This window comes from Cystoisospora suis, assembly GCF_002600585.1.
Source record: "Cystoisospora suis strain Wien I chromosome Unknown contig_433, whole genome shotgun sequence".
In the NCBI taxonomy this organism is placed as follows: domain Eukaryota; phylum Apicomplexa; class Conoidasida; order Eucoccidiorida; family Sarcocystidae; genus Cystoisospora; species Cystoisospora suis.
The window spans coordinates 1-20,970 of NW_027153234.1; the positions used below are offsets into that span (position 1 = coordinate 1).

The 20,970-nt window shown below is 49.5% G+C and overlaps 3 protein-coding genes across 3 annotated transcripts; 1 reads left to right on the forward strand and 2 right to left on the reverse strand.

Moving 5' to 3' along the window:
* Positions 1–128: 128 nt before the first annotated feature.
* On the reverse strand, positions 129–1,688 carry CSUI_001090 (uncharacterized protein). Its single transcript, XM_068061296.1, has one exon. The coding sequence runs from the start codon at positions 748–750 to the stop codon at positions 361–363; it is 390 nt and encodes a 129-aa protein (XP_067926715.1). The 5' UTR covers positions 751–1,688; the 3' UTR covers positions 129–360.
* Positions 1,689–1,804: 116 nt separating this feature from the next.
* On the forward strand, positions 1,805–7,345 carry CSUI_001091 (nuclease). The gene is made up of 2 exons (XM_068061297.1): positions 1,805–2,155; positions 2,723–7,345. The coding sequence occupies exon 2, from the start codon at positions 3,371–3,373 to the stop codon at positions 6,308–6,310; it is 2,940 nt and encodes a 979-aa protein (XP_067926716.1). The 5' UTR covers positions 1,805–2,155; positions 2,723–3,370; the 3' UTR covers positions 6,311–7,345.
* Positions 7,346–8,906: 1,561 nt separating this feature from the next.
* CSUI_001092 (uncharacterized protein) lies at positions 8,907–20,096 on the reverse strand (the record flags this gene model as incomplete). Its single annotated transcript, XM_068061298.1, has 15 exons — positions 8,907–9,473; positions 10,153–10,240; positions 10,618–11,028; positions 11,185–11,226; positions 11,524–11,676; positions 12,198–12,446; positions 12,982–13,110; positions 13,677–14,216; positions 14,345–14,995; positions 15,264–15,416; positions 15,696–15,842; positions 16,241–16,502; positions 17,232–17,292; positions 17,697–18,106; positions 18,360–20,096. Coding segments are annotated over 15 exons (5,400 nt in total), but the record flags the coding sequence as incomplete, so codon positions are not given.
* Positions 20,097–20,970: the final 874 nt, after the last annotated feature.

Below are 20,970 nucleotides of genomic sequence, written 5' to 3' on the forward strand. Positions count from 1 at the left end.
AGATAGATAGATTAGAGATGAATAGATATATAGATTAGAGATAGATGGATAGATAGATAGATATACCTAGTATGTGTCTCACTCCCTTGAATCTGAAAGATGCATGAGCTATAAGAAGGACCATCTGAAACAGCCGTCTATATATTCCAGAGCAAGGGACGTAAAGAACCTGCAGTGAGAAGGAGAAGAATGTCTCCCTCTCTCTCGCTTCTTCTCGTTCTTCCCTTTGTTTCTCTCTCTCTTTCTCTTAAAAGATCAAGAAAGAAGAAAGACAGAGCAGAGTACGCCAAGAAGAAGAAGAGAGGTGGAAGTAAAATCTTTCCCCATCAAAAGAAGTGAGAGAAGATGAAAAGAAATATCTTACTCTCTCGCGACGTAGTAAGGATCGACACGTGCAGCGAATGAAGATGAAGAAGAAGAAGAGAGAAGATTTCTTTCTTCTCTCTTCTCTCCTCCTCCTCCCCCTATAAAGAGAGGGTGGTCGCTGCTGCTATTGCGATTCAGCATCTTGAGAATGAAGAGAAAAATAAGAGAAAGAAAGCAAGAAAGAAGAAGAAGAAAACGAGAGAGAAGAAGACTGTCTTGCTTCTTCGATGGAGAAAAGCATATGAAGATGCGTATGTTTCCGTATCCTCTTTGATCTTCTGTACGATTCCTTAGGGAGCAGAAAACATAGATGAAGAGAGAGGGAAAGATAGAGAAAGATGAATAGGTAAGAACGACAGACGATAGAGAACAAGACAGAGACATACCCAGAGCGATTGAGAGATGATAGCTACGTGTATATGACAGGATTGTCAGTGCGAATAAGAGAGAAGAAGAAAACGAAGGATAAGAAAGGTCAGAAAAGAAGAGGAGACGTCTGGAAAGACGACCGAGGAGAAGAGGAGAGACTGCGAGAGCGACCGTTGTGAAGTAGATTCATGCAAGGGAAAAGAAGGCAAGAAGAATGTCTTGCTTTGAAAGATCTACACATAGAAAATCTTCTTCTACAGATCATCTATAAACAGCTCCCGAACACGTCGCCATGTATGAGTAGATTGAAAGACGGAAGAGCCTCCTACTCCTCCTCTTCCTGTCGCCCTATTCTCTCTTCTGTATGTGATCGAAGGTGACGAAGACAAGAGGAAGAAAAGGGAGAAAACACTTCACATCTTCCTTTACGTCTGAGGTATCTTCTATCTGTATCCCCACCACGAGGCAGAAGAGAAGGAAAGAAAAGACCTAGCCAGAAGTGAAGAGAGAAAGAAAAGTCTAGAGAAAGGATAATGAGAAACCCCGCCTTTTTACTCGGAGTAGGATAGAGATCTCTGGTTGTCGTACGTCTACCTTCTGTAGACTCGTGAAAAGTAAAGAAAAAGACGAACGACAATCTCTGAGAGAGGGACGAAGAAGAGATAAATGAGAAAAGAAGGAAAGAAGATGCGCTGGCCTGACGAAAAGAGTAACAGATGCAAGCAAGTGAAGACGAAAAGGCGAAAGAAAGTAAGAGGGAGACAGAGAGGAAATATGGTAGAAAAGAGACAGACCAAGGAAGATACGGAAGATAGAAAGAAGAAGGAGCAGAAGACGAAGAAAATTAAAGACAGTAGTCAAAAGAAAGGAGTTTAACCTTATTCTGCGTCTATCTATCTAGCTATCTATCCGCGCCATCATATCTAAAACAAAAGAAAGAAAGAAAGAAAGACATGCAAGAAAAGTAAGAAATGTTTTCTGTCTTCTGCTGTTTCAGCTTCGGCCAACTCTGTGCGGCAATCACGTCACAGCCGTCGATTCTTTTCCCTCTATCCCCCCACTATTCTTTCTTCTTTTCTTTCCTTTTCTTTTCCTTTCTTTCTTTCTTTCCTTTAATCTTGCTTTCTTTTTTGTCGGATACGCAGGTGAGGAGGGGTGAAGCGGACAGCGGGACTTTTGCTCGGGTTTACCGCGCAAGCTCATCATCCACGATGGACGTCTCACTCTCTGTTCAGACTTCTCAGATGGAGTGTCTTCTTTCGATGTTCTTCTTTTTCTCCGCTTCCTAGGTCTCGCCAACACTCTTTCTGGCTCTTTCTTGAGCCTGTTGTCCAGAAATTCATTCTTACTTTCTTCCGTTCTTCGAGTTTCTCACACTGACGTGGACCCGCAGCAGCGACGGCATTCTTATCCTTCCAAGGTGATCGTTTTCGATCAGACCGATTTCTCAAGGATTTGGCGCAAGTTCCTTTCTGTCGTTTCTCTTTCTTTGTTTTGTGAGTTCGTTTCTTTCCTTCACCTTCTCTTTTCTTTCTGACTTGGACTGGAGAATGACTTCTTCCCGGGAGAAAGAAAGAGAAAGTGAACGTGAAGAATGATGAGGATCGTGTCTGGCTAGCTTCTGTTTCTTCGAAGCTCCTCTTGTCTTCCCTCTTGTCGAGTCGTCTTTACTTTCTCTCTGTCGTTCTTCTCTTCTTTTCCTTTCTTTTCTTGAAGCGAAGACCTTGGCGTTTCTTTCTCTCCTGAACCCTTCAGTATGATAAAAGACCTCGATAGATAGATGAGAGATAGATAGATAGATGAATAGATAGCTGTTTGTAGATGAGCTAGATAGATTGAAGATAGGTTGTCACTATCTCAAGGCTTTCTTTCGTAGCAGGTAGACTGCCTGACTAGACTTGGCTTGAAAAGTGTCTTTTCACATGTTCTGTCTTTTCCATATCTTTCTTTTGTCCTCTTTCTTATCTTCTTTTCTCTTTTATCTCAGGCTCATCATTTCCTGATTTGTTCGCATCTTACAATCTTGTCATCTTCTCCTTCTTTTCTCCGCTTCTCTGTATGATTGATGGATGGGAGAAGTTAACTCATCCGAAGCTTCTCTCTCGCGGTTCTTTCCCATCGGATGAAACACCTCGATCTGTGGAGACAAAGTCTTTCGTTTTTCTTTCTTGTCTTCTTTCCCTTGACTAAACCCTTCGTCTCTTTCTTCTTCTTCTTCTCTCCTTTTCTTTTGAAAGATGGGTTTCCCATCAAAGGCCTTCAATTTCTCCCTCTCTTTCTGTGTCATCCTGGAGGGGTAAATTTCCATTCTTTTCTTCCTTCGTTCTGCCTGCCCGGAAGACCTAGCATCCTTCACTTCTCCCTCTATTCTCTTTCTGTCTTTGCTTGGGAATTCCTTTCTTGAAGTCTCTACCACCTATCTTTCGCTCTCTCAAGGATAAATGATAGGGTGGAAGAGACACTATGCTCCTTCTTATCATCCCTATCTTGCAACTCCAAGTTCTATAGAAGGACAAGAAAGATGTGACGATTCTTGGGTCTTGAAGCGAAGTTGTCTAGATATTTCAGTGTGAGAAAAGAGAAGAAGATCTTGAGAAAGAAGAGGAAAGACCACTTTGCGACCGAGAGAGGCGCTATGGATGCCTCAGATGATTGCCGTCAGACGTCTTCTTCTTCTTCTCTCCTCTCTTCTTCTCCTTCTTCTTCTTTCAATCACCCCAGTGAGGAGAAGAGGAGAAGAAGAACTAGGGGAGAGATTAAGCAGCGAAGTGATCTGTCTTGGTCTTCCCCTTCTTTGTCCTCCTCTTCCTCATTCATTCGTCATGGCGCAGTGATGTCCTCCCGAACTCTTTCATCGTCATCACGTGCATCCTTCACCTCGTCCTTGTCTTCTCTTTTCACGCCTTTCTGTCTCTCTTCTATCTTTCTTCTTTCCGTCTTTTCTCTCTTTCTCTCACCTTTTCTCGGTCACCTCGAAGCTCCTCCTCCGCTCCCTTCTTCGTCTTCTTCTCCTGCTTCTCAAGCAAGCCCTCCTTCCTCGTCAGGTGTCGACTTTACAGCGGGCATTGTAACTACTACCCCTCCGGGCTCTCTTGATCTCGAGGATCTTCTCGCTTCTTCTTCTTCTCCTTCTATTCCAGATAAAACATCGGATCATGACAACTCATCTTCTTCCTCTTCCTTAACTTCTTCTTCTTCTCCTTCGCCACCTACTTCTGAGGGGTTGCGTCAAGAGTCTTCCGTTAGTTCATCTTTTTCTTCTTCTTTTCAAGATCAGCACAGAGAGAAGAAGACGTCTTCTTCAAGCTTTCTTTATCCATACTTTTCCCCGCATGCACCGTCTTTATCTTCTTATTCTTCGTATCTTCCCGTCTCTCTTTCGCCTCCCCGTCACTTTCCTGTATCGGATACCTTTCTTGATGCTTTAATTTCTTCATGTAAGTTTCTCTCTCACCTACGTCGCTTTCAAGAAGCCTACTTGAAAGAGAAAAAGAATAAAGATAAGAAGAAGGAGGAAGAAGAAGAGAAGAACACGTCGGCAGATTCAGCTCATCTTCTTCTCCCATCATTATTCACGCACAACAGGAACTCCGAGAAAGATGAAGAAGAGAAGAAGGAGGAGAAACCTTCAGATCTTTTAACGAAGAAAGATGAGTATTTTGCATGTCTAGTGGTGATCGTAGTAGATGGCGATACACTGAAATGTGCGCCTCTTCACGAGCTTGCAGATCTCGAGAAACATCTAGGAAAAGGAGCGAGTCAAGGGACGGGAGAGAACAAGAAGATAGAAGAAGGCAAAACAACTTTCTCATCATCCTCCTCTTCTTCTACTTCTCTCCTTCCCTTTCCATCTTCTATAACGACAACGACTTTCTATTTAACCAATTTCTTTTCATTTTTCATGCTAGTAGCCGTGCATGCGGAAGAGATACATGAAGAAAAGACCGGGTTATCATCATTCTCATCTTTCTATACTTCAAGCCGTGAAGGAGAAAGAAATCTGCGTGAGGAGAGCCAAAGAAACGAACATGAAGCGCTTTTTCCCCCCTATGAACTGACGTCATGGAAAGGAAAGTGTAAGCCGGTCTCAAGTTGTACCGTTGTTGTACGTCTTGCAGCTGTAGATACACCCGAGATCTTCAAAGGTAGAAGAAGAGGGCCATGGGGGGGCGGGGAGAAGAAGAAACCACACCAGCAGGAGAACAAAAAGAGTAAAGAGAAGAGAAGGGATGATAGTCAGATCTCGATTGAAGAAAAGAAAGAAGAAGAAGAGCTTATTGATATCGATGAAGGAGGCCAGCCATACGGTATAGCTTCCTCGGCACGTTTAGCATCTCAGGTTCTGGGGGAGATCGTTATAGTTAAGAAACTTGGGACAGATCAATATGGACGTATCGTAGGGAGATGTCTTCGTATAACGAGAGAAGGATCGTTCATTAATGCTGTAAAGAAAGCCTTTCATAAAGTCAAATCCGGTGGTTTCAAGCCAGGCCCGCCTCGCATGCTATCGACGAGTGCAGAAGAGCGCTTGGGCGATGATAAGAAGAAGGAAGAGAATAAAGAAGACGGAGAGGCTATGAAGAGGGATGAAGGAGGTAAGAAGAATGAGGGGGAAGACAATGGAGGAATAGGCGTCAACGGAGAAGAACAAAGGGAAGAAGTTTCTGAAGAAGGGTTTACACTTGAGGAAAAGACGAGAGATGACGAGGAGACGAGAAAAGTTGATGGGACTGAAGGAAGAAGATTAGCACCACGAAGAAGCCAGAGAAAGAGATATAGCTCGAAATCGAATAGCTCGAATGCAGGGGCTTTTTCGTCAACTCATTCCAGACAACCTCCTGGGGGAGCAGGAGGAGGCGGTAATGCTGGAGCCTCGAACAGATATCCAACAGGTACTACGATGCCTCATCATTCTCCTGCTCCTCCCTCTTATTCTCCTTCTTCTCCTCCTTACCCTTCTTATCCTCCTCCTCATCCCCCTCCTCCTCCTCATCCTTCTTATTCTCCTCCTTACCCTTCTTCTCCTCCTTACCCTTCTTATTCTCCTCCTCATCCTTCTTATTCTCCTCCTCATCCTTCTTCTCCTCCTCATCCTCCTTATCCTTCTTCTTCTTCTCCTCTTCCTTCAGGTTCTCCTCTGAGCCCTGGAGGACAAGGAGGAGGAAGGCTAGGATCAGGTTTAGCTAGTGTAGGTACAGCTGCAGTAGGTGGATTTGCGATGGGGATGTTACACAAAGAAGCCCAGAAGGTGGTCGAGCATCTTCGTGAAGATTTTAAAAAGAGAGGACAAGAAAGTATAGAGCATGCCTTAGCTATATTCAACCAGGAGGTCTTGAAGGAGCATACACAGGATGTAGCAGACATCCTCCTATCTGAAGGCCTTGCCTCTCTATATGAGAAAGGTGGGGCGAAGTATGACGGGAGAAAAGAAGAATTGATAGAAATGGAGAAGGAAGCAAAGAATCAAGAAGTAGGTATATGGAGCCTTCCTGAAGATCTACGAGAACATCCATCTCAGTATAAACAACAGAAAAAAGATGAGAAAAGGCGACGAAGAAGAAGGAGACGCGTTTAATACAGGAAAGAAAGAAAGAAAGAACGAGTAGGAATAGAAACGATGAAGGATCTCTGTACGATTCTTTCTTACTTTCTTTCTATGTGGTCTTGTGAAAGATATCAAGGTGAAACTCATTAGATGGAAGGAGTTCTGTGTAGACAAGAAGGTATCATACATCTATCACCCCTACATGCAGATATATAGACACATATACGTATGAGGTTGCGATGATATACAGAGCTCTCCTAATCTTCCAAGAGTGGGAATGAATGACAAGGGGGCGAGGGCGTATACCTTCTTTTCTTCTTCTTGCTTTAGTGTATGTGAGGAAAAAAAGATGGATGTCTATTTGTATGTATGTATGTATAGAGAGAGAGACAGAAAGAAAAAAAGAGAGAGAGAGAGTTGTCCAAGAAGAATGGCTTGAGAGTGTGTGGGTATCGTCTGTCTTTGTATCATTGTCGTTCTGTTGTGATAATTTGATATGAATTGATATGAACTGGATCTTTGGAAATTCATCTTTCAGAAAAAAAGAAAGATTTACTCCTGGATTGGTCGATCGAATCGTCCCGGATTGCTTAGCGACTTTTATCTCGGTACCTCAGATGAGTTTTAAAGTAAGTAAGGGCAGACACGATTGATGTGCATACACAGTCTTTCTGGAGGGATTAGATTACATTCCGCCTCCCCTCCCCCGATAGCTGTTTATTCAAAGGGACTTAAGACGGCTCGCCTTATCATCTGAGAGGCTGGCTAAGTAGCTGTAGACATTGCAGGTTGTAGCGGGGAAATCTCATCTATCTAGCTGTCCGTCTATTGTTTCCTATCATTCTTCCAAGATGACGGCCGATAGTATCTGTTCCACCATAGGTCCGGATCTTCATCCATCCACATCATCTACCGACTCTCTCTTGTTGTTCTCGATCCGAGAGGAGGTTTTCTGTCTTTGCCCCGAAGAATGAAAACAACGTCGTCTATGAGTTAGGAAGAATGAATCTATGGGAATAGGGTTGCTCGATTTCTTGATTGGTCGTCTTTTCCTGTCGTTTCTCACCTCACAGAGAAGGAACGAAGGATGTTCTGTTTTGCGGTCATGTGAGCTCACTCATTTCCAGCAAGACGCCTTTTAATGTAGATCGAATGATAGCCCGCCCGCTACTTTTTTTCTCTTCTTGTTGGAAAGCTGACACATCTTTACATACGAAGAAGGTTAACACACCGACGAGATGAAGACGTGAAAAGATACGCGCACTTTGCCGGTTCTCGCCCTTCATGAAAACTGGGCTTCCTTCTGGTTATTCTCACCGGGATCAGCTTTTCGAAACGACAAAACCTCTCGTAATCTTCTGTTCAGTGGGACAGGCCAGAGATGATCCAGGCTGGTCATGGCATAAGGCGATAGGAAGGACCAGCACGATCTCGTTTTTAACTGGAGACGTGAACCGGTATTCGGAAACAAGGGCAAGGCAAGACAGCAAGGAGAAGAAGAGCCAGTCAGGTATCTTCTTTGGCGAGTCTTTGGGGGTGACCATCATTATCATCGACACTACACACGCACCTTTCTTTGCTTTCGTTGAAAGAAGTCTGAATCTTTTCCGTCAGCCGTCAGGTTCAGTCCGTGCGAATACGGTGCCGAGCCACTCCGTTCCTTCGGTAATCTTCGGCGTGAACCTGGGTGGCGAAAGTTGCTCATCCTCCGTAATAGCAATCCTTTCGCCAGTTGAATCCGTAGTGCTCATATCCGAAATCTAAGTCAGGAATCCACTTACTTCCTTGCGCTTATGTTTATCTTTCGTAGATTCTGTTTCTGTTGTGAACTCTAGCGCTGATACCGCACTGAAAAGCCAACTTATTTGCTTCTCAGACTTCAAGAAACAAACACCTGCTCGCTATCGTCCATCCCCCTCCAGGGAAAAGGTCTATGTGCCATCGCTGGAGTTAGCGAAGAGTCTTGGTGCCCGTCTCGTGCTAACAAAACTGCAGATGCATGTGTGATAGGGATCCCATCGACGATTCTGCGCCGGACTTTCTCCATACCACTTCACGATATCATTGTCAGCTAGTCAAGCACTCTTCACTCCTATCTGTATCTGTTCTACTCGGGTCCCCGTGTTTTCTTCTTCGCGGTCATGTAACCGGCTCTGGCAGAAGCTCATTTTCAACGGTTGGCTTTTCACTTGACAGCATGGCGTGATCTTGTCTGACCTTACAGTGTGACTGCTATCTTCGAGAGATTCTACTAAACTCCTCGGCCGCAACGACACATGTGACCGAAACTCCTGTCATTCACCTCCTTCCCTTGCACAAAGCGTAGTCAAGTGAACAGGAGATGCGCACTCTGAGTGTCTCATTAACAATCCGCCAGCCGTCTTCGCGGCTTCGACCTCTACAGGTGACTGACTAGATTGTCGCTCTTCAAGGTGGCGGCGCCGAGGGTGCCTTGCCGTCTTGATAATTCTCGAAAGTGTTCCGCAGTTACGGTTACGAGAAAACAAAAAGACAACTCAGCAACCATGGTTGCCTCGGATCGAAATCAAGGCGGCTGTCGGTCTGGCTGCTGTTCCAAGTTTAGGATCAAAAAGTATTGGGGTAGAAAAACGCCTGCACAAGCACGGAAGCTTCTGAGCATTGCGCTACATCCTGTCGGCCTTACTAGGAATCAGGGGGGTTGCTAGTCCGCGTGCCATCAGAGATGCAAATATCTGTTTCTTCTTTTTGTTGACTGTCCTTCGAGATAGGCTCGGTCTAGCACCAACTGTCCAGCAGGTTCTCTGGGTAGCTGACACGGCGACGGAACAGAACTGTAACTTGCCTTCAAGAAACACTGCTCGAGCGAGTCCGCGTCCCATCGGACGCTCTGCTTGGAGGCGGCTTCTTTTCTATGAAAAAAGAATTCAACGATGCACTGCGAGAAACACGAGCCCGCGTTCCCTGCGCACCGTCTGGTTGATCTGCACGAGAGGAAGGCGAAGGCTGTGTTGTTTGTGTGGCTTGCGTCGGTCTGTAGCCATATCTCAGGTTCAGACTTCCGTACATGCCATCTAGCCCGCTGTCGAAAAGACCTTCCAGGCGCTTGTATAAATCAAGTGCAAGTTGTTTAGCCCGTACAGGCGGCGGTTTTGGCCGCGAGCCGAATCCGAGCTTTCGACGGAAGCGACCCCAGAATGCGCTGAGGAATGGTCTGACAAAGAATCACAAGCACACAGCTCATTCAAATTTGATCAGGTTTCTTTGTTCAAGTTTCGATCTAGCAGGGTACGCAAAGCATCGGGCTCCCGCTGGCCGGGCCGGGTATGCATCACCACCGACGATACACATACCTTCTGCCTAACTTAAGTCCCTGTCAAGAACAAGGAGAGTTCACTTTTACTGGACGGGGCAGGCAAATGTACTACAGACTCTTTGTGGTGGAGTACTGGCCCCATCTGCAGGGAGAATATCCGGCCCCCGCGTGTGCCATCTGACACGTGGAGCGATGAGTTTCTACGCGCGCCAGAAAAACTCTTGACGCGATTAGACCCAAGAAAGTATAGCCCTACGGAGGTGGTTTGCAAGAAAGCTAAGAGCAGCAACCGAGGTAATCTTTGGTGAGACCAGGCGCGTCCGATGTGTGGGTCACCGCTGTGTCTGCAGTAAATCGATGAAGCTCCGAACACGAGCCAATAGTTAATCCAACTATCTGCAAACTCCGCCCCCAAATGCACAATTGGGCAAGTCGCCCCACTATGGCTCCACTTGTGCCAGTGGATCCTGAGAGCGATGCTGAAAGCTGAGCCTGAGGGCAACAATTCTGCCTATCAAGATCGCAGGCCAAGAACCCACAGCTGACTGGTCATTTCGAGACTTCAGAAGGTACTTACACCTTCGTTCTTAGAATGTTCTCAAAAACTGCAGCGAAGTTGTCCACAATCCCGGACTTCCGGTCTTTGCGCAGGCAAGCGAAATTATCTGAAAGCAAAAGCACACCAACATCACCTCTGAGTGAGATACACACCTCTAACACCATCAGCGGGGTTTTGCCCAGGTTGAGGCGCTACAACGGTCGAACCGGGATTCAGTTTGGTTGACGGCGCGACTACGCTGCCCTGCACTTATTCCCAAATTCTCATGTCTGACAGCTTGACCGAGACAACGAAACTGCACTCAGAGTGTCCATACAAGTGCCTGTCAACCCGGTTAGATGCATGGGCTGCCTAGATACCAAATAACTTCACGTCTGCTACAGTCCTGAGTTCGCCACGCTGTACAGATTGTGGGCACACGAGTCCAAAGAGCGCAGCCCGCATAGCTACAGAGAGCTGTTGTTGAAGCCGCCAAAACTGTACCCGGGAGCCAGTAACCCCAACGAAGAGCCGTAGCAATTTTGTCAACGTTCCTCTCCATTGCTCTCCGGGCAGAATGCAAGCCGTCACGTAACGCAGCGAGATGATGAAGTAACGGCGTCGGAAAGTGCTCCGCACCGCTCTCCGCAGCCATCCTCCCGGCCCGCTGAATCCGCAGATCGATGAAGCGGCCGAGGATTTTGTGTGCGCGGAGCGTTGCAACCCGCTCAACGCGATATAGAAACATACTGGGACCGCGCGCGGGCCCAGGAGTTTCTGTAGGGGAAGACCCCGATCCCGTAAGATCATTTTCCAGGTTCTGCAGGACTGTCTCGGTCTCTTCCACAGAACTGACTATCGTTTTCCAGACTGTGTCTCGCACTACGTTGAAAGAAGAACGGTCCATGAAGCTACCTGAACTCGAACAGCAGCAAACAGCAAGGTAGTCTGGTTGCTTGAGAGAATCGGGCCCCAGGATAAAGCCGCTGCGGGTGGCATCGAAAAAGCGATCGGCCGCGAACTACAGTCAAAGAAACTGACTCTGAAGACCCGCACCGCCGTTGGCCTTACTTGGCTGCCACTTTACGGATTCTTCTATACGAGCGTGACTGCCTGAGGTACAGAAACATACAAATCACACTTAGCCCCTCCGGAAATTGACAAGATGTATGTCGCCCGACAGCGCCTAGGCATCACTGGCGTGATAATCTGCAGCCAAGCCTTTAGCGGCAGTCACGCTGAAGTGGTAAGTGCCCTCCCACTGGTAGATGTCCGGCTATACAGAGACTGCGAGTTCGTGCAACAGAAAGGCAGACAACGAAAGGTGAGAGTGACATTTCAAGTACGCAACATCACTGTTTCTGTGAGGCCCCGGGAAACTCTCTTTTCCTCGAGTGCCCCTCGACCTACGCCGCTGCTGAACAAGGTTTGGTCTCTTTGCCGTAGCAGTCCTTCGCACCCCTGCTTGACTCCTCCTCGCAGTTTCGAGTGGTGCCTGATGCCTTGCCAGAGTGCCGGCAGCGGTCTGCTTGGGAACTCCGATCGCCGGCTGGTCTGAGCCGCCTGAAATCGCGAAGCAACGCAATGCTAGCGTATCTATAGGGACCCAGTAGTCAACTAGATGCAGTCTGAAGTCACTCAACTTGCGACTGTGTCGTCAGAACAGAAGAATGGCTCGCGAATCTAAGAGCCTTTCGAATTTACTCAGCCCAGGGACTTCGCAAAACCCAGCCGGACACACGAAACTCTCCACAAGCCGCCGCAACGAAAAAATGTGGTCGTGTTGTGGCCTTGTTGTTCGCTGCAAAAAAGTGTATCTCTTTGCCTGTTGGCCGTTGAGCAGCATGATGACTCACGTATGCCCCGGTACTAGTGTAATGTGGTGCTCCTTCGCAGGGGCTCCTTCCTGTTTAGCTGGATGTTCTCATACATAAGACTCTGAAGAGCGGCAAGCGCAGTTGTGCTGCTGGTGCGTATGATGATCTAGCAAGCTGCGAGGCCAAGCCCGTGTGCGACAAAGCGAGGAAACATTTGAGAGAGTTCGGTGCCATCGCTTTAGAGAAGTGACTAAAGCGGGACATTACCTCGCCCGACCAGATTCTCTCCTTGCAAGATGGCCCCAAACTTCTCCGCAAATATATGGATGACAGCATCAAGAAGAACGCGCTGAGCGTCAGTTGTCTCCGAGGCTTGCTCTTTCGGACCTGTGTCGCGGCCGGCTGCGTCTGACAGTGTGCCGCTCTCCTCCGCTTCACCTTCAGAAGCCAACAGATCACTGACGCGCGTGCTTCGAACGCGCTCTCTAATGTACTCTACGAGGCGGCCCGGTTCATCTGCAAGAGAGAACAATATCCTGAGGCAATAGTCGTGCAAATATATAGGTGCCAGGGTTTTTCCAGGAGTGACTCCCACTACCATGTAGAATGAGGCACACGGTCCGCCCGGCGCACCCAACCAATTCTTTTCTCTTGCCTGATCTGGTCAAACCATCACTTGCCGAGACTTAGTCCGGCACGTTGGACATTCTAAATACATCTCTGCCAGCGCGTAGATGCTACGGAGCCCACCTTCGTCGCGGACAAAACTGAGGTGACCTGGACACAGAGCTCAACCAAAGTGCAGGGATCCAACCCTCTATTGCAGCCATCATAATGCTTGGACGGACACTGGGAACTACATCCAGAATTACAGGCCTAAAAGAGTAGATAACGCTCAAAAGGCCATGGTACACACGGCGTGTCAAGAGTAGGGTTCGAACTGTACGCCCCTAAAAATAAAACAAGAAACAACTTGCTGTGGTAGACCGCTCCGAGAACTTGCCAACAAGAGATGTGCTCGCTCCACTAATTACATCGCGAGCTGTCTTACGTCGGGTGTAGCTCTTTACTACCGCACCAAGTAACTGGAAGTGGCTTGTATCAGTGTTCGGGACGGCCGCTTTCCTGAGTGTAGCTGGCAGCACCTCAGACACGTACTGAAACAGGACATTAGCGAAGGCTGCACGCATGCGCACACCAAAGAGAGCTAGTGCGGCCATGCATTCAAGCAACAAGAAAGGCGGTGTATTGATGAACGGTACCGTAGGACGTGACAAAACTACTGAACGGCATCTCAGTAGCATATAGCTCACAGTCCGAAACATTCTGTCTCTCACTGCCTTTCAATGGGAATACAATGTACGGCAACGACCATTCGAACCTCCAATTCCGGAACTGTGCACAGAAATAGGCTTCTGTGTATCTTCTCGTGCTGGGAAACAACTACGTGTGTGTCCGAAGTCGTATGCCCTTGAGTAATCATGGTGTGATGAAGCCGGCTATTCCGCTCGCTGCGGTGACGGGACAGTGAATGCCAAGCTAGCCCACTGCCCCAACTGTCGGAAGGAACCAGAGATACCTAATGTCCGTCTCTCCGGTGTTTCCTCCTGGCCTTGGTGTATCTCACGTCTAAGTGTGCCCCGCCTCGGTTTCTAGCTTCGCGAACCCTTCTTCACCATCGATGGGGCATATCACAAACCCGGAAAATGACCTCTCACCTAAATGCCACCGAGGTCTCACACTAACCTTGTTCTCTGATAAGGGAGTTAAGTCTCCTCAGCTTGTGCAAAGAGTTAATGAAGTGACGTCTCGCGCGAAGTGCTTCGAGTGCAGCCTCGGCCGATTTTCGCTCCTGAGCAGGAACGTCGAGCCCGACTAATTGCAGCCTGGCGTCCACCTCATCTTTGACGCTGGTGTCGCCGTTGTCAATCACGCTTCCCGAGCCCGCAGTTGGCGATCCTGGTAGACTCTCCGAGACTGGGGACTTCGAGCTGGTTCGAAACAAAAACGAAGGCGTCTCCGGACTGTGCTGCGGGTCTGATTTCCCTTGCGTTGGTTTCGTCCGCAGCCCCTGCCCCGGACCTTTCCTAGTAGGCTGTCCGGACCTTCTTGCTAGGCGCTTCGACCATGCCTCCTCTTCCGTATGCATTATTGCGAGGGGCATGACCAGTGAAGAATGCTCGTCCGCCAAGAGCTGTATACCCTCGTGCAACGCATCCGCGAACTCGTCTTCTGAAAGACCCTGGTTGACCATTTCATCGATCAGGCCAGATACTGCCTGGTAGCCTTCGAAGAAGCAACAGCTCAATACAAGCAGTAAACACTCAAACAAGCCACCAGCTCCGAAGCATCTGCGCTGGCGGAAGTTCTCAAACACCGAGCCTGCGTTGAGACAGACACGAATTCTTTCTCACCTGGAGGTTCAAAGGGAGCGCACACATGGGCAGGAACACCGAAAATAATTTTCCGGACAAAAGCCCTGAATGTTGACAGCACCTGTAGGGTCAGCAGCTTGGCGGTAGCGTGTTGCGCGCATTCGAAACTGATTGCCTCAGAAGAATGACTCTCTTTTGAGCTGCTGGTGCTTATGGAGCCAGAGACTTCGGGGTTCGAAGAACCCGCTTTCACAGGTTCCGTAGCGGGGCTGAAGGGATCGGGACTAGCTGATTCAGGGGGATGAGTCTCTTTCGAGCTGCCGGAGGCTCCGGGATCCGAACCACCAGTACCCACAGGAGCTGAAAGCGGGCTGAGAAGGCTGCTCTTGAGGAAGCGCAACTTCGCGTACTCTAGTGTGTGGTTGATCTCCACTTCAGGCACAATACGGGGGCACTCAAGTACCTGGCCAGCAAGACCGCTCCCGCCTCGCCGCCAAAGCGGTACAGAAAGTTTACTGCGGTTTTTTGAGGATGGGGAAGTGGGGATCGTGAATGACGTGGCGTCAACGGTAAATGCGTCTTGCAATAGTGCTGTAAGGCCTATGGTGTCGCCGTGTCGGCTGAACGGAAGGTTGTTGACCCGGAGAGAAGTTCGATCGAGGACGGCCTCGTGTCGTTCATCAAGTTTAACTGCACAACAGACAAGCATGAGAGACACTTGCCACCTGCAGCCGCGCGGGAAGTCTTGGCTCGACAACAGCAAGCGCCGGAGCGACTGTTCACCACTACGCGTTAGGTCTTCTCTTGGTGACTACGAGACTGTTTTTCTCGGCATCCATCGGATTTCCTAGTCACGTATTTCGTTGACACGCCGGGTGTGAGCTGCGCTCCTTGGTGGCAGACCGGCCCTCAGGAACAAGCAGCACCTTGTCCCCTACTGCTGGCGTCGAGAACTCACATATTACTTCCTTCTCGAGAACCGTCAGCGCAGCATGGACAACGTGATGACTGAGCCACTCCAGCTGGATTGGTGGCATCCACTTTCTCTTGACGACTGTGACCGTCGACTGAAGGTGGCGACTGAGTACAAGTGGTTTGAAAAGGATGCCGGCTGAGACGCATACGCATACAACCGAGAAGCTGTGGTCATTTTCTTGGACAACTCAGTCGAAAAGGAGGAGTGGATGAAACAATTTCAGAATGACCACTAACGTCGCCCTAACAAGGATGAAAAGTTGACACCACAGCCCTGATGCTGCCGAGAATCACGCCGGCCTCTGACGGGAGAAGTGTGTTACTGGAGTTCTTTAGTACACAAGTACTCCTCAGTGGCTCGGGTCCAGGCATGGTGCATAGTTGACAAAGACTCGCATCCTTGTGATCGGCTCACCGTCGTGCGTTACAATGAACGTGGCGATCTGTGCAAGGCCCCTGATTTCAGAGGGCTTGAAGTAGACCCAGTCTTCCAGCCGACCTTTCTCTGGCTGAAAGAGTCTAATGCGGTTAGAAATTGCCGCGATGAGTTGCTTCCTTCCATCTGCGGAACCGGCCACCACAACACAGGACTGAAATTGATAGCTGTCATGGCGGCGGACCCTGCTACACGCAGCGACTCTTAGCTCGTCGGCCCCGCGGTAGTGCCGGCTGCGTCACAGCAATCCCTCTTCGCGGGCCAACTTTGTCCACAGACAAGACTGTGCCCGGCGGGAGCGCCATTGCTCACAGTATAGTGAGGCCACTATACGAATGTCGATGAGCTGGGCCCAGCTAAGCGAGTAAGGCCAACGCGAAAGCAATCGGTTCAATGAGCCTCCCGGCTGAAACCGTGCAGCGCAAAGGAGAAAGAATCATTCGATACCGCCGACTTCCGATGTCGGGACCGCTCCGTGAGCTGCACATTATGCAAACGAAGCCGCGAAAGAAAGGAAGGCTTACAAAGAAGTGCGCAGTGCTGGATATGATTGAACAGGAACTCATGCAAAGATTCAGCAGTCGACCCTATATTCCATCTCTTCAGATCGACAAATAGTTCCTTGAACTGGTTACGTGACTTCTCCGGAATCTTCTCAAAGATCTGTTGAAGCCGTCGAACTCGCTCGTATGCAACAAACTGAGTCATGGGGTCCATTTCTTTGACCATCCCTATTTCCCTGGTCTTTCCCTCAGGGAACCTGTATTTCTCGAGGTAAACCATCAGCTGCGCGCACGTAATCAGAGCACATCAGAATTCGGCACTCCAAGCCGCCAGTCGGCCCGCAGGTATCACGGCTAGCACAACTCTAGAGCATCTCGAAATACGTTTTCAGCATTGGAACAAAGACTACAAGTGAAGCTAGCAAGACCAAAACACATGAAGAAGAGCTGAGTTTCCACATCACGTGATGTTACAGCCCGCCCGGATTTTCCCGAGTCCGAACGGACACATCTTTGCCTGACTCCACACATCTGTGATTCTCATGTCTTATGCTACAGTGCCGTACAGAAGACATGCCGGACACAACCGAGTATACATTCCCGTATCACGCAAAAAAGAAAAGAAGAGTCCTATGCACACAGTCGTCACCTGCAGCCGGCCAACGGCCCAATCATAAAACTCCCTCTCGAGACCTTAAGCAGAGGTTACACTCTTTATGGCATGCCAGTTCCACCCGCACCATGTCCCGACTGATACCAGGCCAGCCCGGCTTTACTACATGTGGATTAAACTGTCCAGTATCTGTCCTGTCGGTTGTGATTGTGCTTCGGTGAAGCCAGTTTGGAAGCAGACACAAGCTCGTCGTAAACAGATTGTACGTGAAGAAACCCTTCTTTGGCTGCTCGTAGCTACTCTGACCCAGACTACCACCGAATACAGCTCGCTCCTGTAGCTCGGTACGTAGCCTCTGTGTGGTTAGTGAGTGCAAAAGAGTAATACAAAGTCACTGACGAAAATAAGCTCGGTCGCCTCGTGCTGGGGAAGGTGAAGGTCGATCGCCGGGGCGAATGCGCTGCAGACAACCAGGCCACACAGGAAGGAAACGAACGTTGCCACTCGGTATCACCGTTACTAACCCTGCGGGTCCACATATGAGCGAGGAAAGTTCACACACGACACCGCTAGTGCAGACCTCATGTTAGTCGGCGCGGAGTGCGATCCTTCAGTGCGACGACAGGCGTATGCTTGTGGGCAACGCTGTAGAGTTCTACTCTTCTGACAAGTGATACGCACTGTTGGGCAGATCCCCAAGAGAGGGAAAGTCTTCAGGAGGCACACACCCCGAACACAACGAACAACAACACGAAGCCCCGGTGAGCGGCGAGCGACGCTGGCAGCGAACTCGATGTTGTCGAATGCATGTGGCTTGCCCGCCCGCTCCGCATAAATGAAAAGAAGGAAAGATTTAAATCTTACCTCGTTCCGTCGCCGAGGATGGCCCTGGTACCGAGCAGAAAGTTGTGAAAATCCGTCTGCGAATCCATAAATTCTGTTGCCGCTTTCTCTGTTATGTCTGCAGTTTTGAGTGCGGCTTCAGTCAAATAGAACTTCCACAGTGGTTTTGAGATTTTCCACAAAAACAAGGCGAGAAAGCTAACGCCAGCTGGAGTGACTCCTAACCCGCCCTGGAACACCAGTGTCGCCGTAGGCGCATGTTGAGCAACAAACGTTGCTAGGTCTCGTATTGTCTCGGTATACTCCAGGTAGTACCGTGCCTTGAGCATCAGCCACTGTAAAAAACCGTATAGCTTTTCGCCGAAGAGAGAGACCCGGCCAAAGAGCTTGAACATACGAAGCTGTCGAACTGACTTCCGCAGAGCCTGGTCCTGTAATGCAAACAAAAGCAGACTCAGGATAGGGACCCAGTACGTCCGCCGGGCCTTAGGAGGATCGCTCCGGTCTCAAGTGCTCATGCTCTCCTTTCACGAAATTACCAGATGCAATTCAAATCGTGGAGCGTACAGGCAGGAAAAAGAGCAGTGGCAGCAGTCGCTCTGCACCACGAAGTTGCTTCCGAAATCGATCGCAAATACAAGCAGAAGCATCGGCTGGAGTACTCCGAAGATAATGAGAACTCACCACAACCCAATGCCAGGCGGATCCGAAGAGTGAGAGAACCTCTTGGACAGCATGGTTTGCATATTCCAAGAGTAAGCGCAAGGAAGATCCAAGAATCTTGCCAACTGCTCTCCAGCGTCGAGACCGCCAAGCCTCTTTGATGCCCCCTTTCAATTTTCTCCGCTCCTCTGCAGCGTGGTTTTCCAGTAAATTCTTGTGCATCTGTGCTCGAATTTCCCGCAGCCTCTCCGCGGTTGAGGGCTCCGGCACGATTTCGTAGTCTAAGTCGTCACTGTTGATCTGCTGAGAAAGTTTCATGGCCTCGGTATCTTCTGCAGCCGCATCACGCGGTTTCTCGTCCTTCCTCGAGGGTTCGCCACCTGGTACCTGTGCAATATCTGCACTTTCTTCTTCAGCTTTCAGATCAGCCCACAGAAGGCCAAATAGTTGAATCTGCTGATCCTGAGAGCCACTGGCGATGACGCGGGTGACGGCCACACCGTGAATTGAAGAGCCCGTCGAGAATGCCCACGACATGATGTTGAGCACTAGAGCGACAAGACCCACGATCGCAAAGGGTGTAGGTGCCACTACGACACTGGATATTGCTAGCCCCAAGAAGGCAACGTTGAGGATGGTGCAAATAAGAGGCAGCATCCGCATAATCTGAGCAACTATATGAGTCGCCATCCTCACAGTCTGTTTCCATGCCCGCTTTGCCAGCTTTTTCAGAAACTTATACGCCTTCGACGGCTCCTTCTTGTCAACTCCTCTATCCTCCGCTTTCATCCACCGGAGAATCTTCGCTCTCACAACAGCCTCCCTTTTCTTGAACGCACCTCCCAAACGGTGAAAAACCCGGCTCATCCACGACAAGACAGGTGAAGCGGGCTCTACGTACCGCGGCCGTAACTTGTCGCACACCTTCCTCATGTTGGTAGCAAAGGCGGCCTGCTGAAATTGAAACGTCAGATCTCCTGCGTTCCTTCTGATCTGCTCTGCTCGCAGTGCCATTACATCCCTCAGATGGTACATGAATTTATCGAGTAAGCGATGTGCCGTCTTCGGGTCTTCGACGGCTTCCTTGAAACTCTCTTGTGCTGGCTGCTCCTGTCTAATACCACCAGATCCTGGAAGATCAACAGGTGGAGACTGCGCAGCAGCTGAAGTCTGCTCAGCAGGTCGAGCCGGCTCGGCGTGTGGGGTTGGCCCAACAGGGGAGACAGCAGCCCCAGCCGCCTTGTTCTTGTCAACATTGTCATGTGCGGATGAGCCGCCGGTTGCTGGTAATACCCCCAGACTGCTGGCTTCCTCGGCCTGAGGCTCATTGTCAATGAAACTGGGGACGGCAGCTCGTGCGGCTGACCCTAGTGCGGCTTCTAAGGTTGCTGGCTTCGGCGAAAAAAACAGGGGCCTGAGTTTTCTGCGACTGCCTCTGGCCTGTGAGGCGTTTTCAGGTACGTTCTGGGCCCCCTCAGCAGCCGCACGGTTGACAGCACCCAGGTGTGAGGTCCTTTTCCTGAGAGCGGCACCCGGTCCGGTATTCAGAGAGAAAAGCCCTCCGGGGCCTCGGAGAGAAAGACGAACATGACCTGGATAGTTCGACGGAACAGAAGGACTCAGGTAAGGTAGGAAGGCAGCAGCCGAGCCAGCGGCCGACTCGTCGGGGACGGACTCGGCGGATGAGGGAGACAGCAGAGGGACGGCCGCAGCGATACATGAAAGCAGCCACACGCATATTCCGGCAAAGGCCCACAACACTGGAGACATAGTGACAGGCAAATGTATTTCCAGCACGCAAATGCAAACACTCCTTTATACAGAATGCGGGCCAGCTCGCCGGCTGCCGCTCCCACTGCTAGCCAAGAACATTCAGACTCGAGTCCTGGAAACGTCGACACGAACAGCCGTGTTTTCAACTGAGATGTGAGGGTTGTAGCCGAAACTCCCATGGCTGAGAAAGATGCAAGAAGACCTCCCACAGCGGCAAACGTAACACTGTCTTCCCGGCTGAACAAGCGATAAAATCCTGATGTCCGGACTACCGACGGGCACGCGAGCCTTCCGATGGCTAGGCGGTAGCCAGCTCACGACACGCGTCTTTCTTCTGTTTGTTTTTTGCGCTGGCGCTAGCGAGAGCGGAGCGTTGTTGTCCAATCTGTGTCCCGACTGGTAAGACTCTCATGACTTCTTCCCACTATGGAATAGACAGCTTGGTTGCCATTGGTGACCACTCTGCTGACAAGGCTGTAAGGTGATGGCACGCAACCACAGAGGAGTCGGGAGAGAAGACTCCGGTAGAAAACAAAAGCATTGCCTAAGATGGAATCCCAGTTGTACAGCTGATAATCTGCAATGTTCTCTGCCGGCCGATCCTAACAGACAGAAACTGTGCAACCGAAATTGAGTGCTCTGGATTCCCTGCTTGGATGATTCGTCGTCACGCCTGCACTCTCGCATGTACCGAGACGGCCCTCGAATACCGAAGAGGCCATGCGTACACCTTTATCTCTCATCATGAAAGGTACAGACTTGCCACACTCGTGCCTGCAGTGAGATCATCTTCCGCCTGTTCTACTATTGTCAACTTTCTCAGTGGTAGTGGCCAACGGCATCCCACCTCCTGAGTACG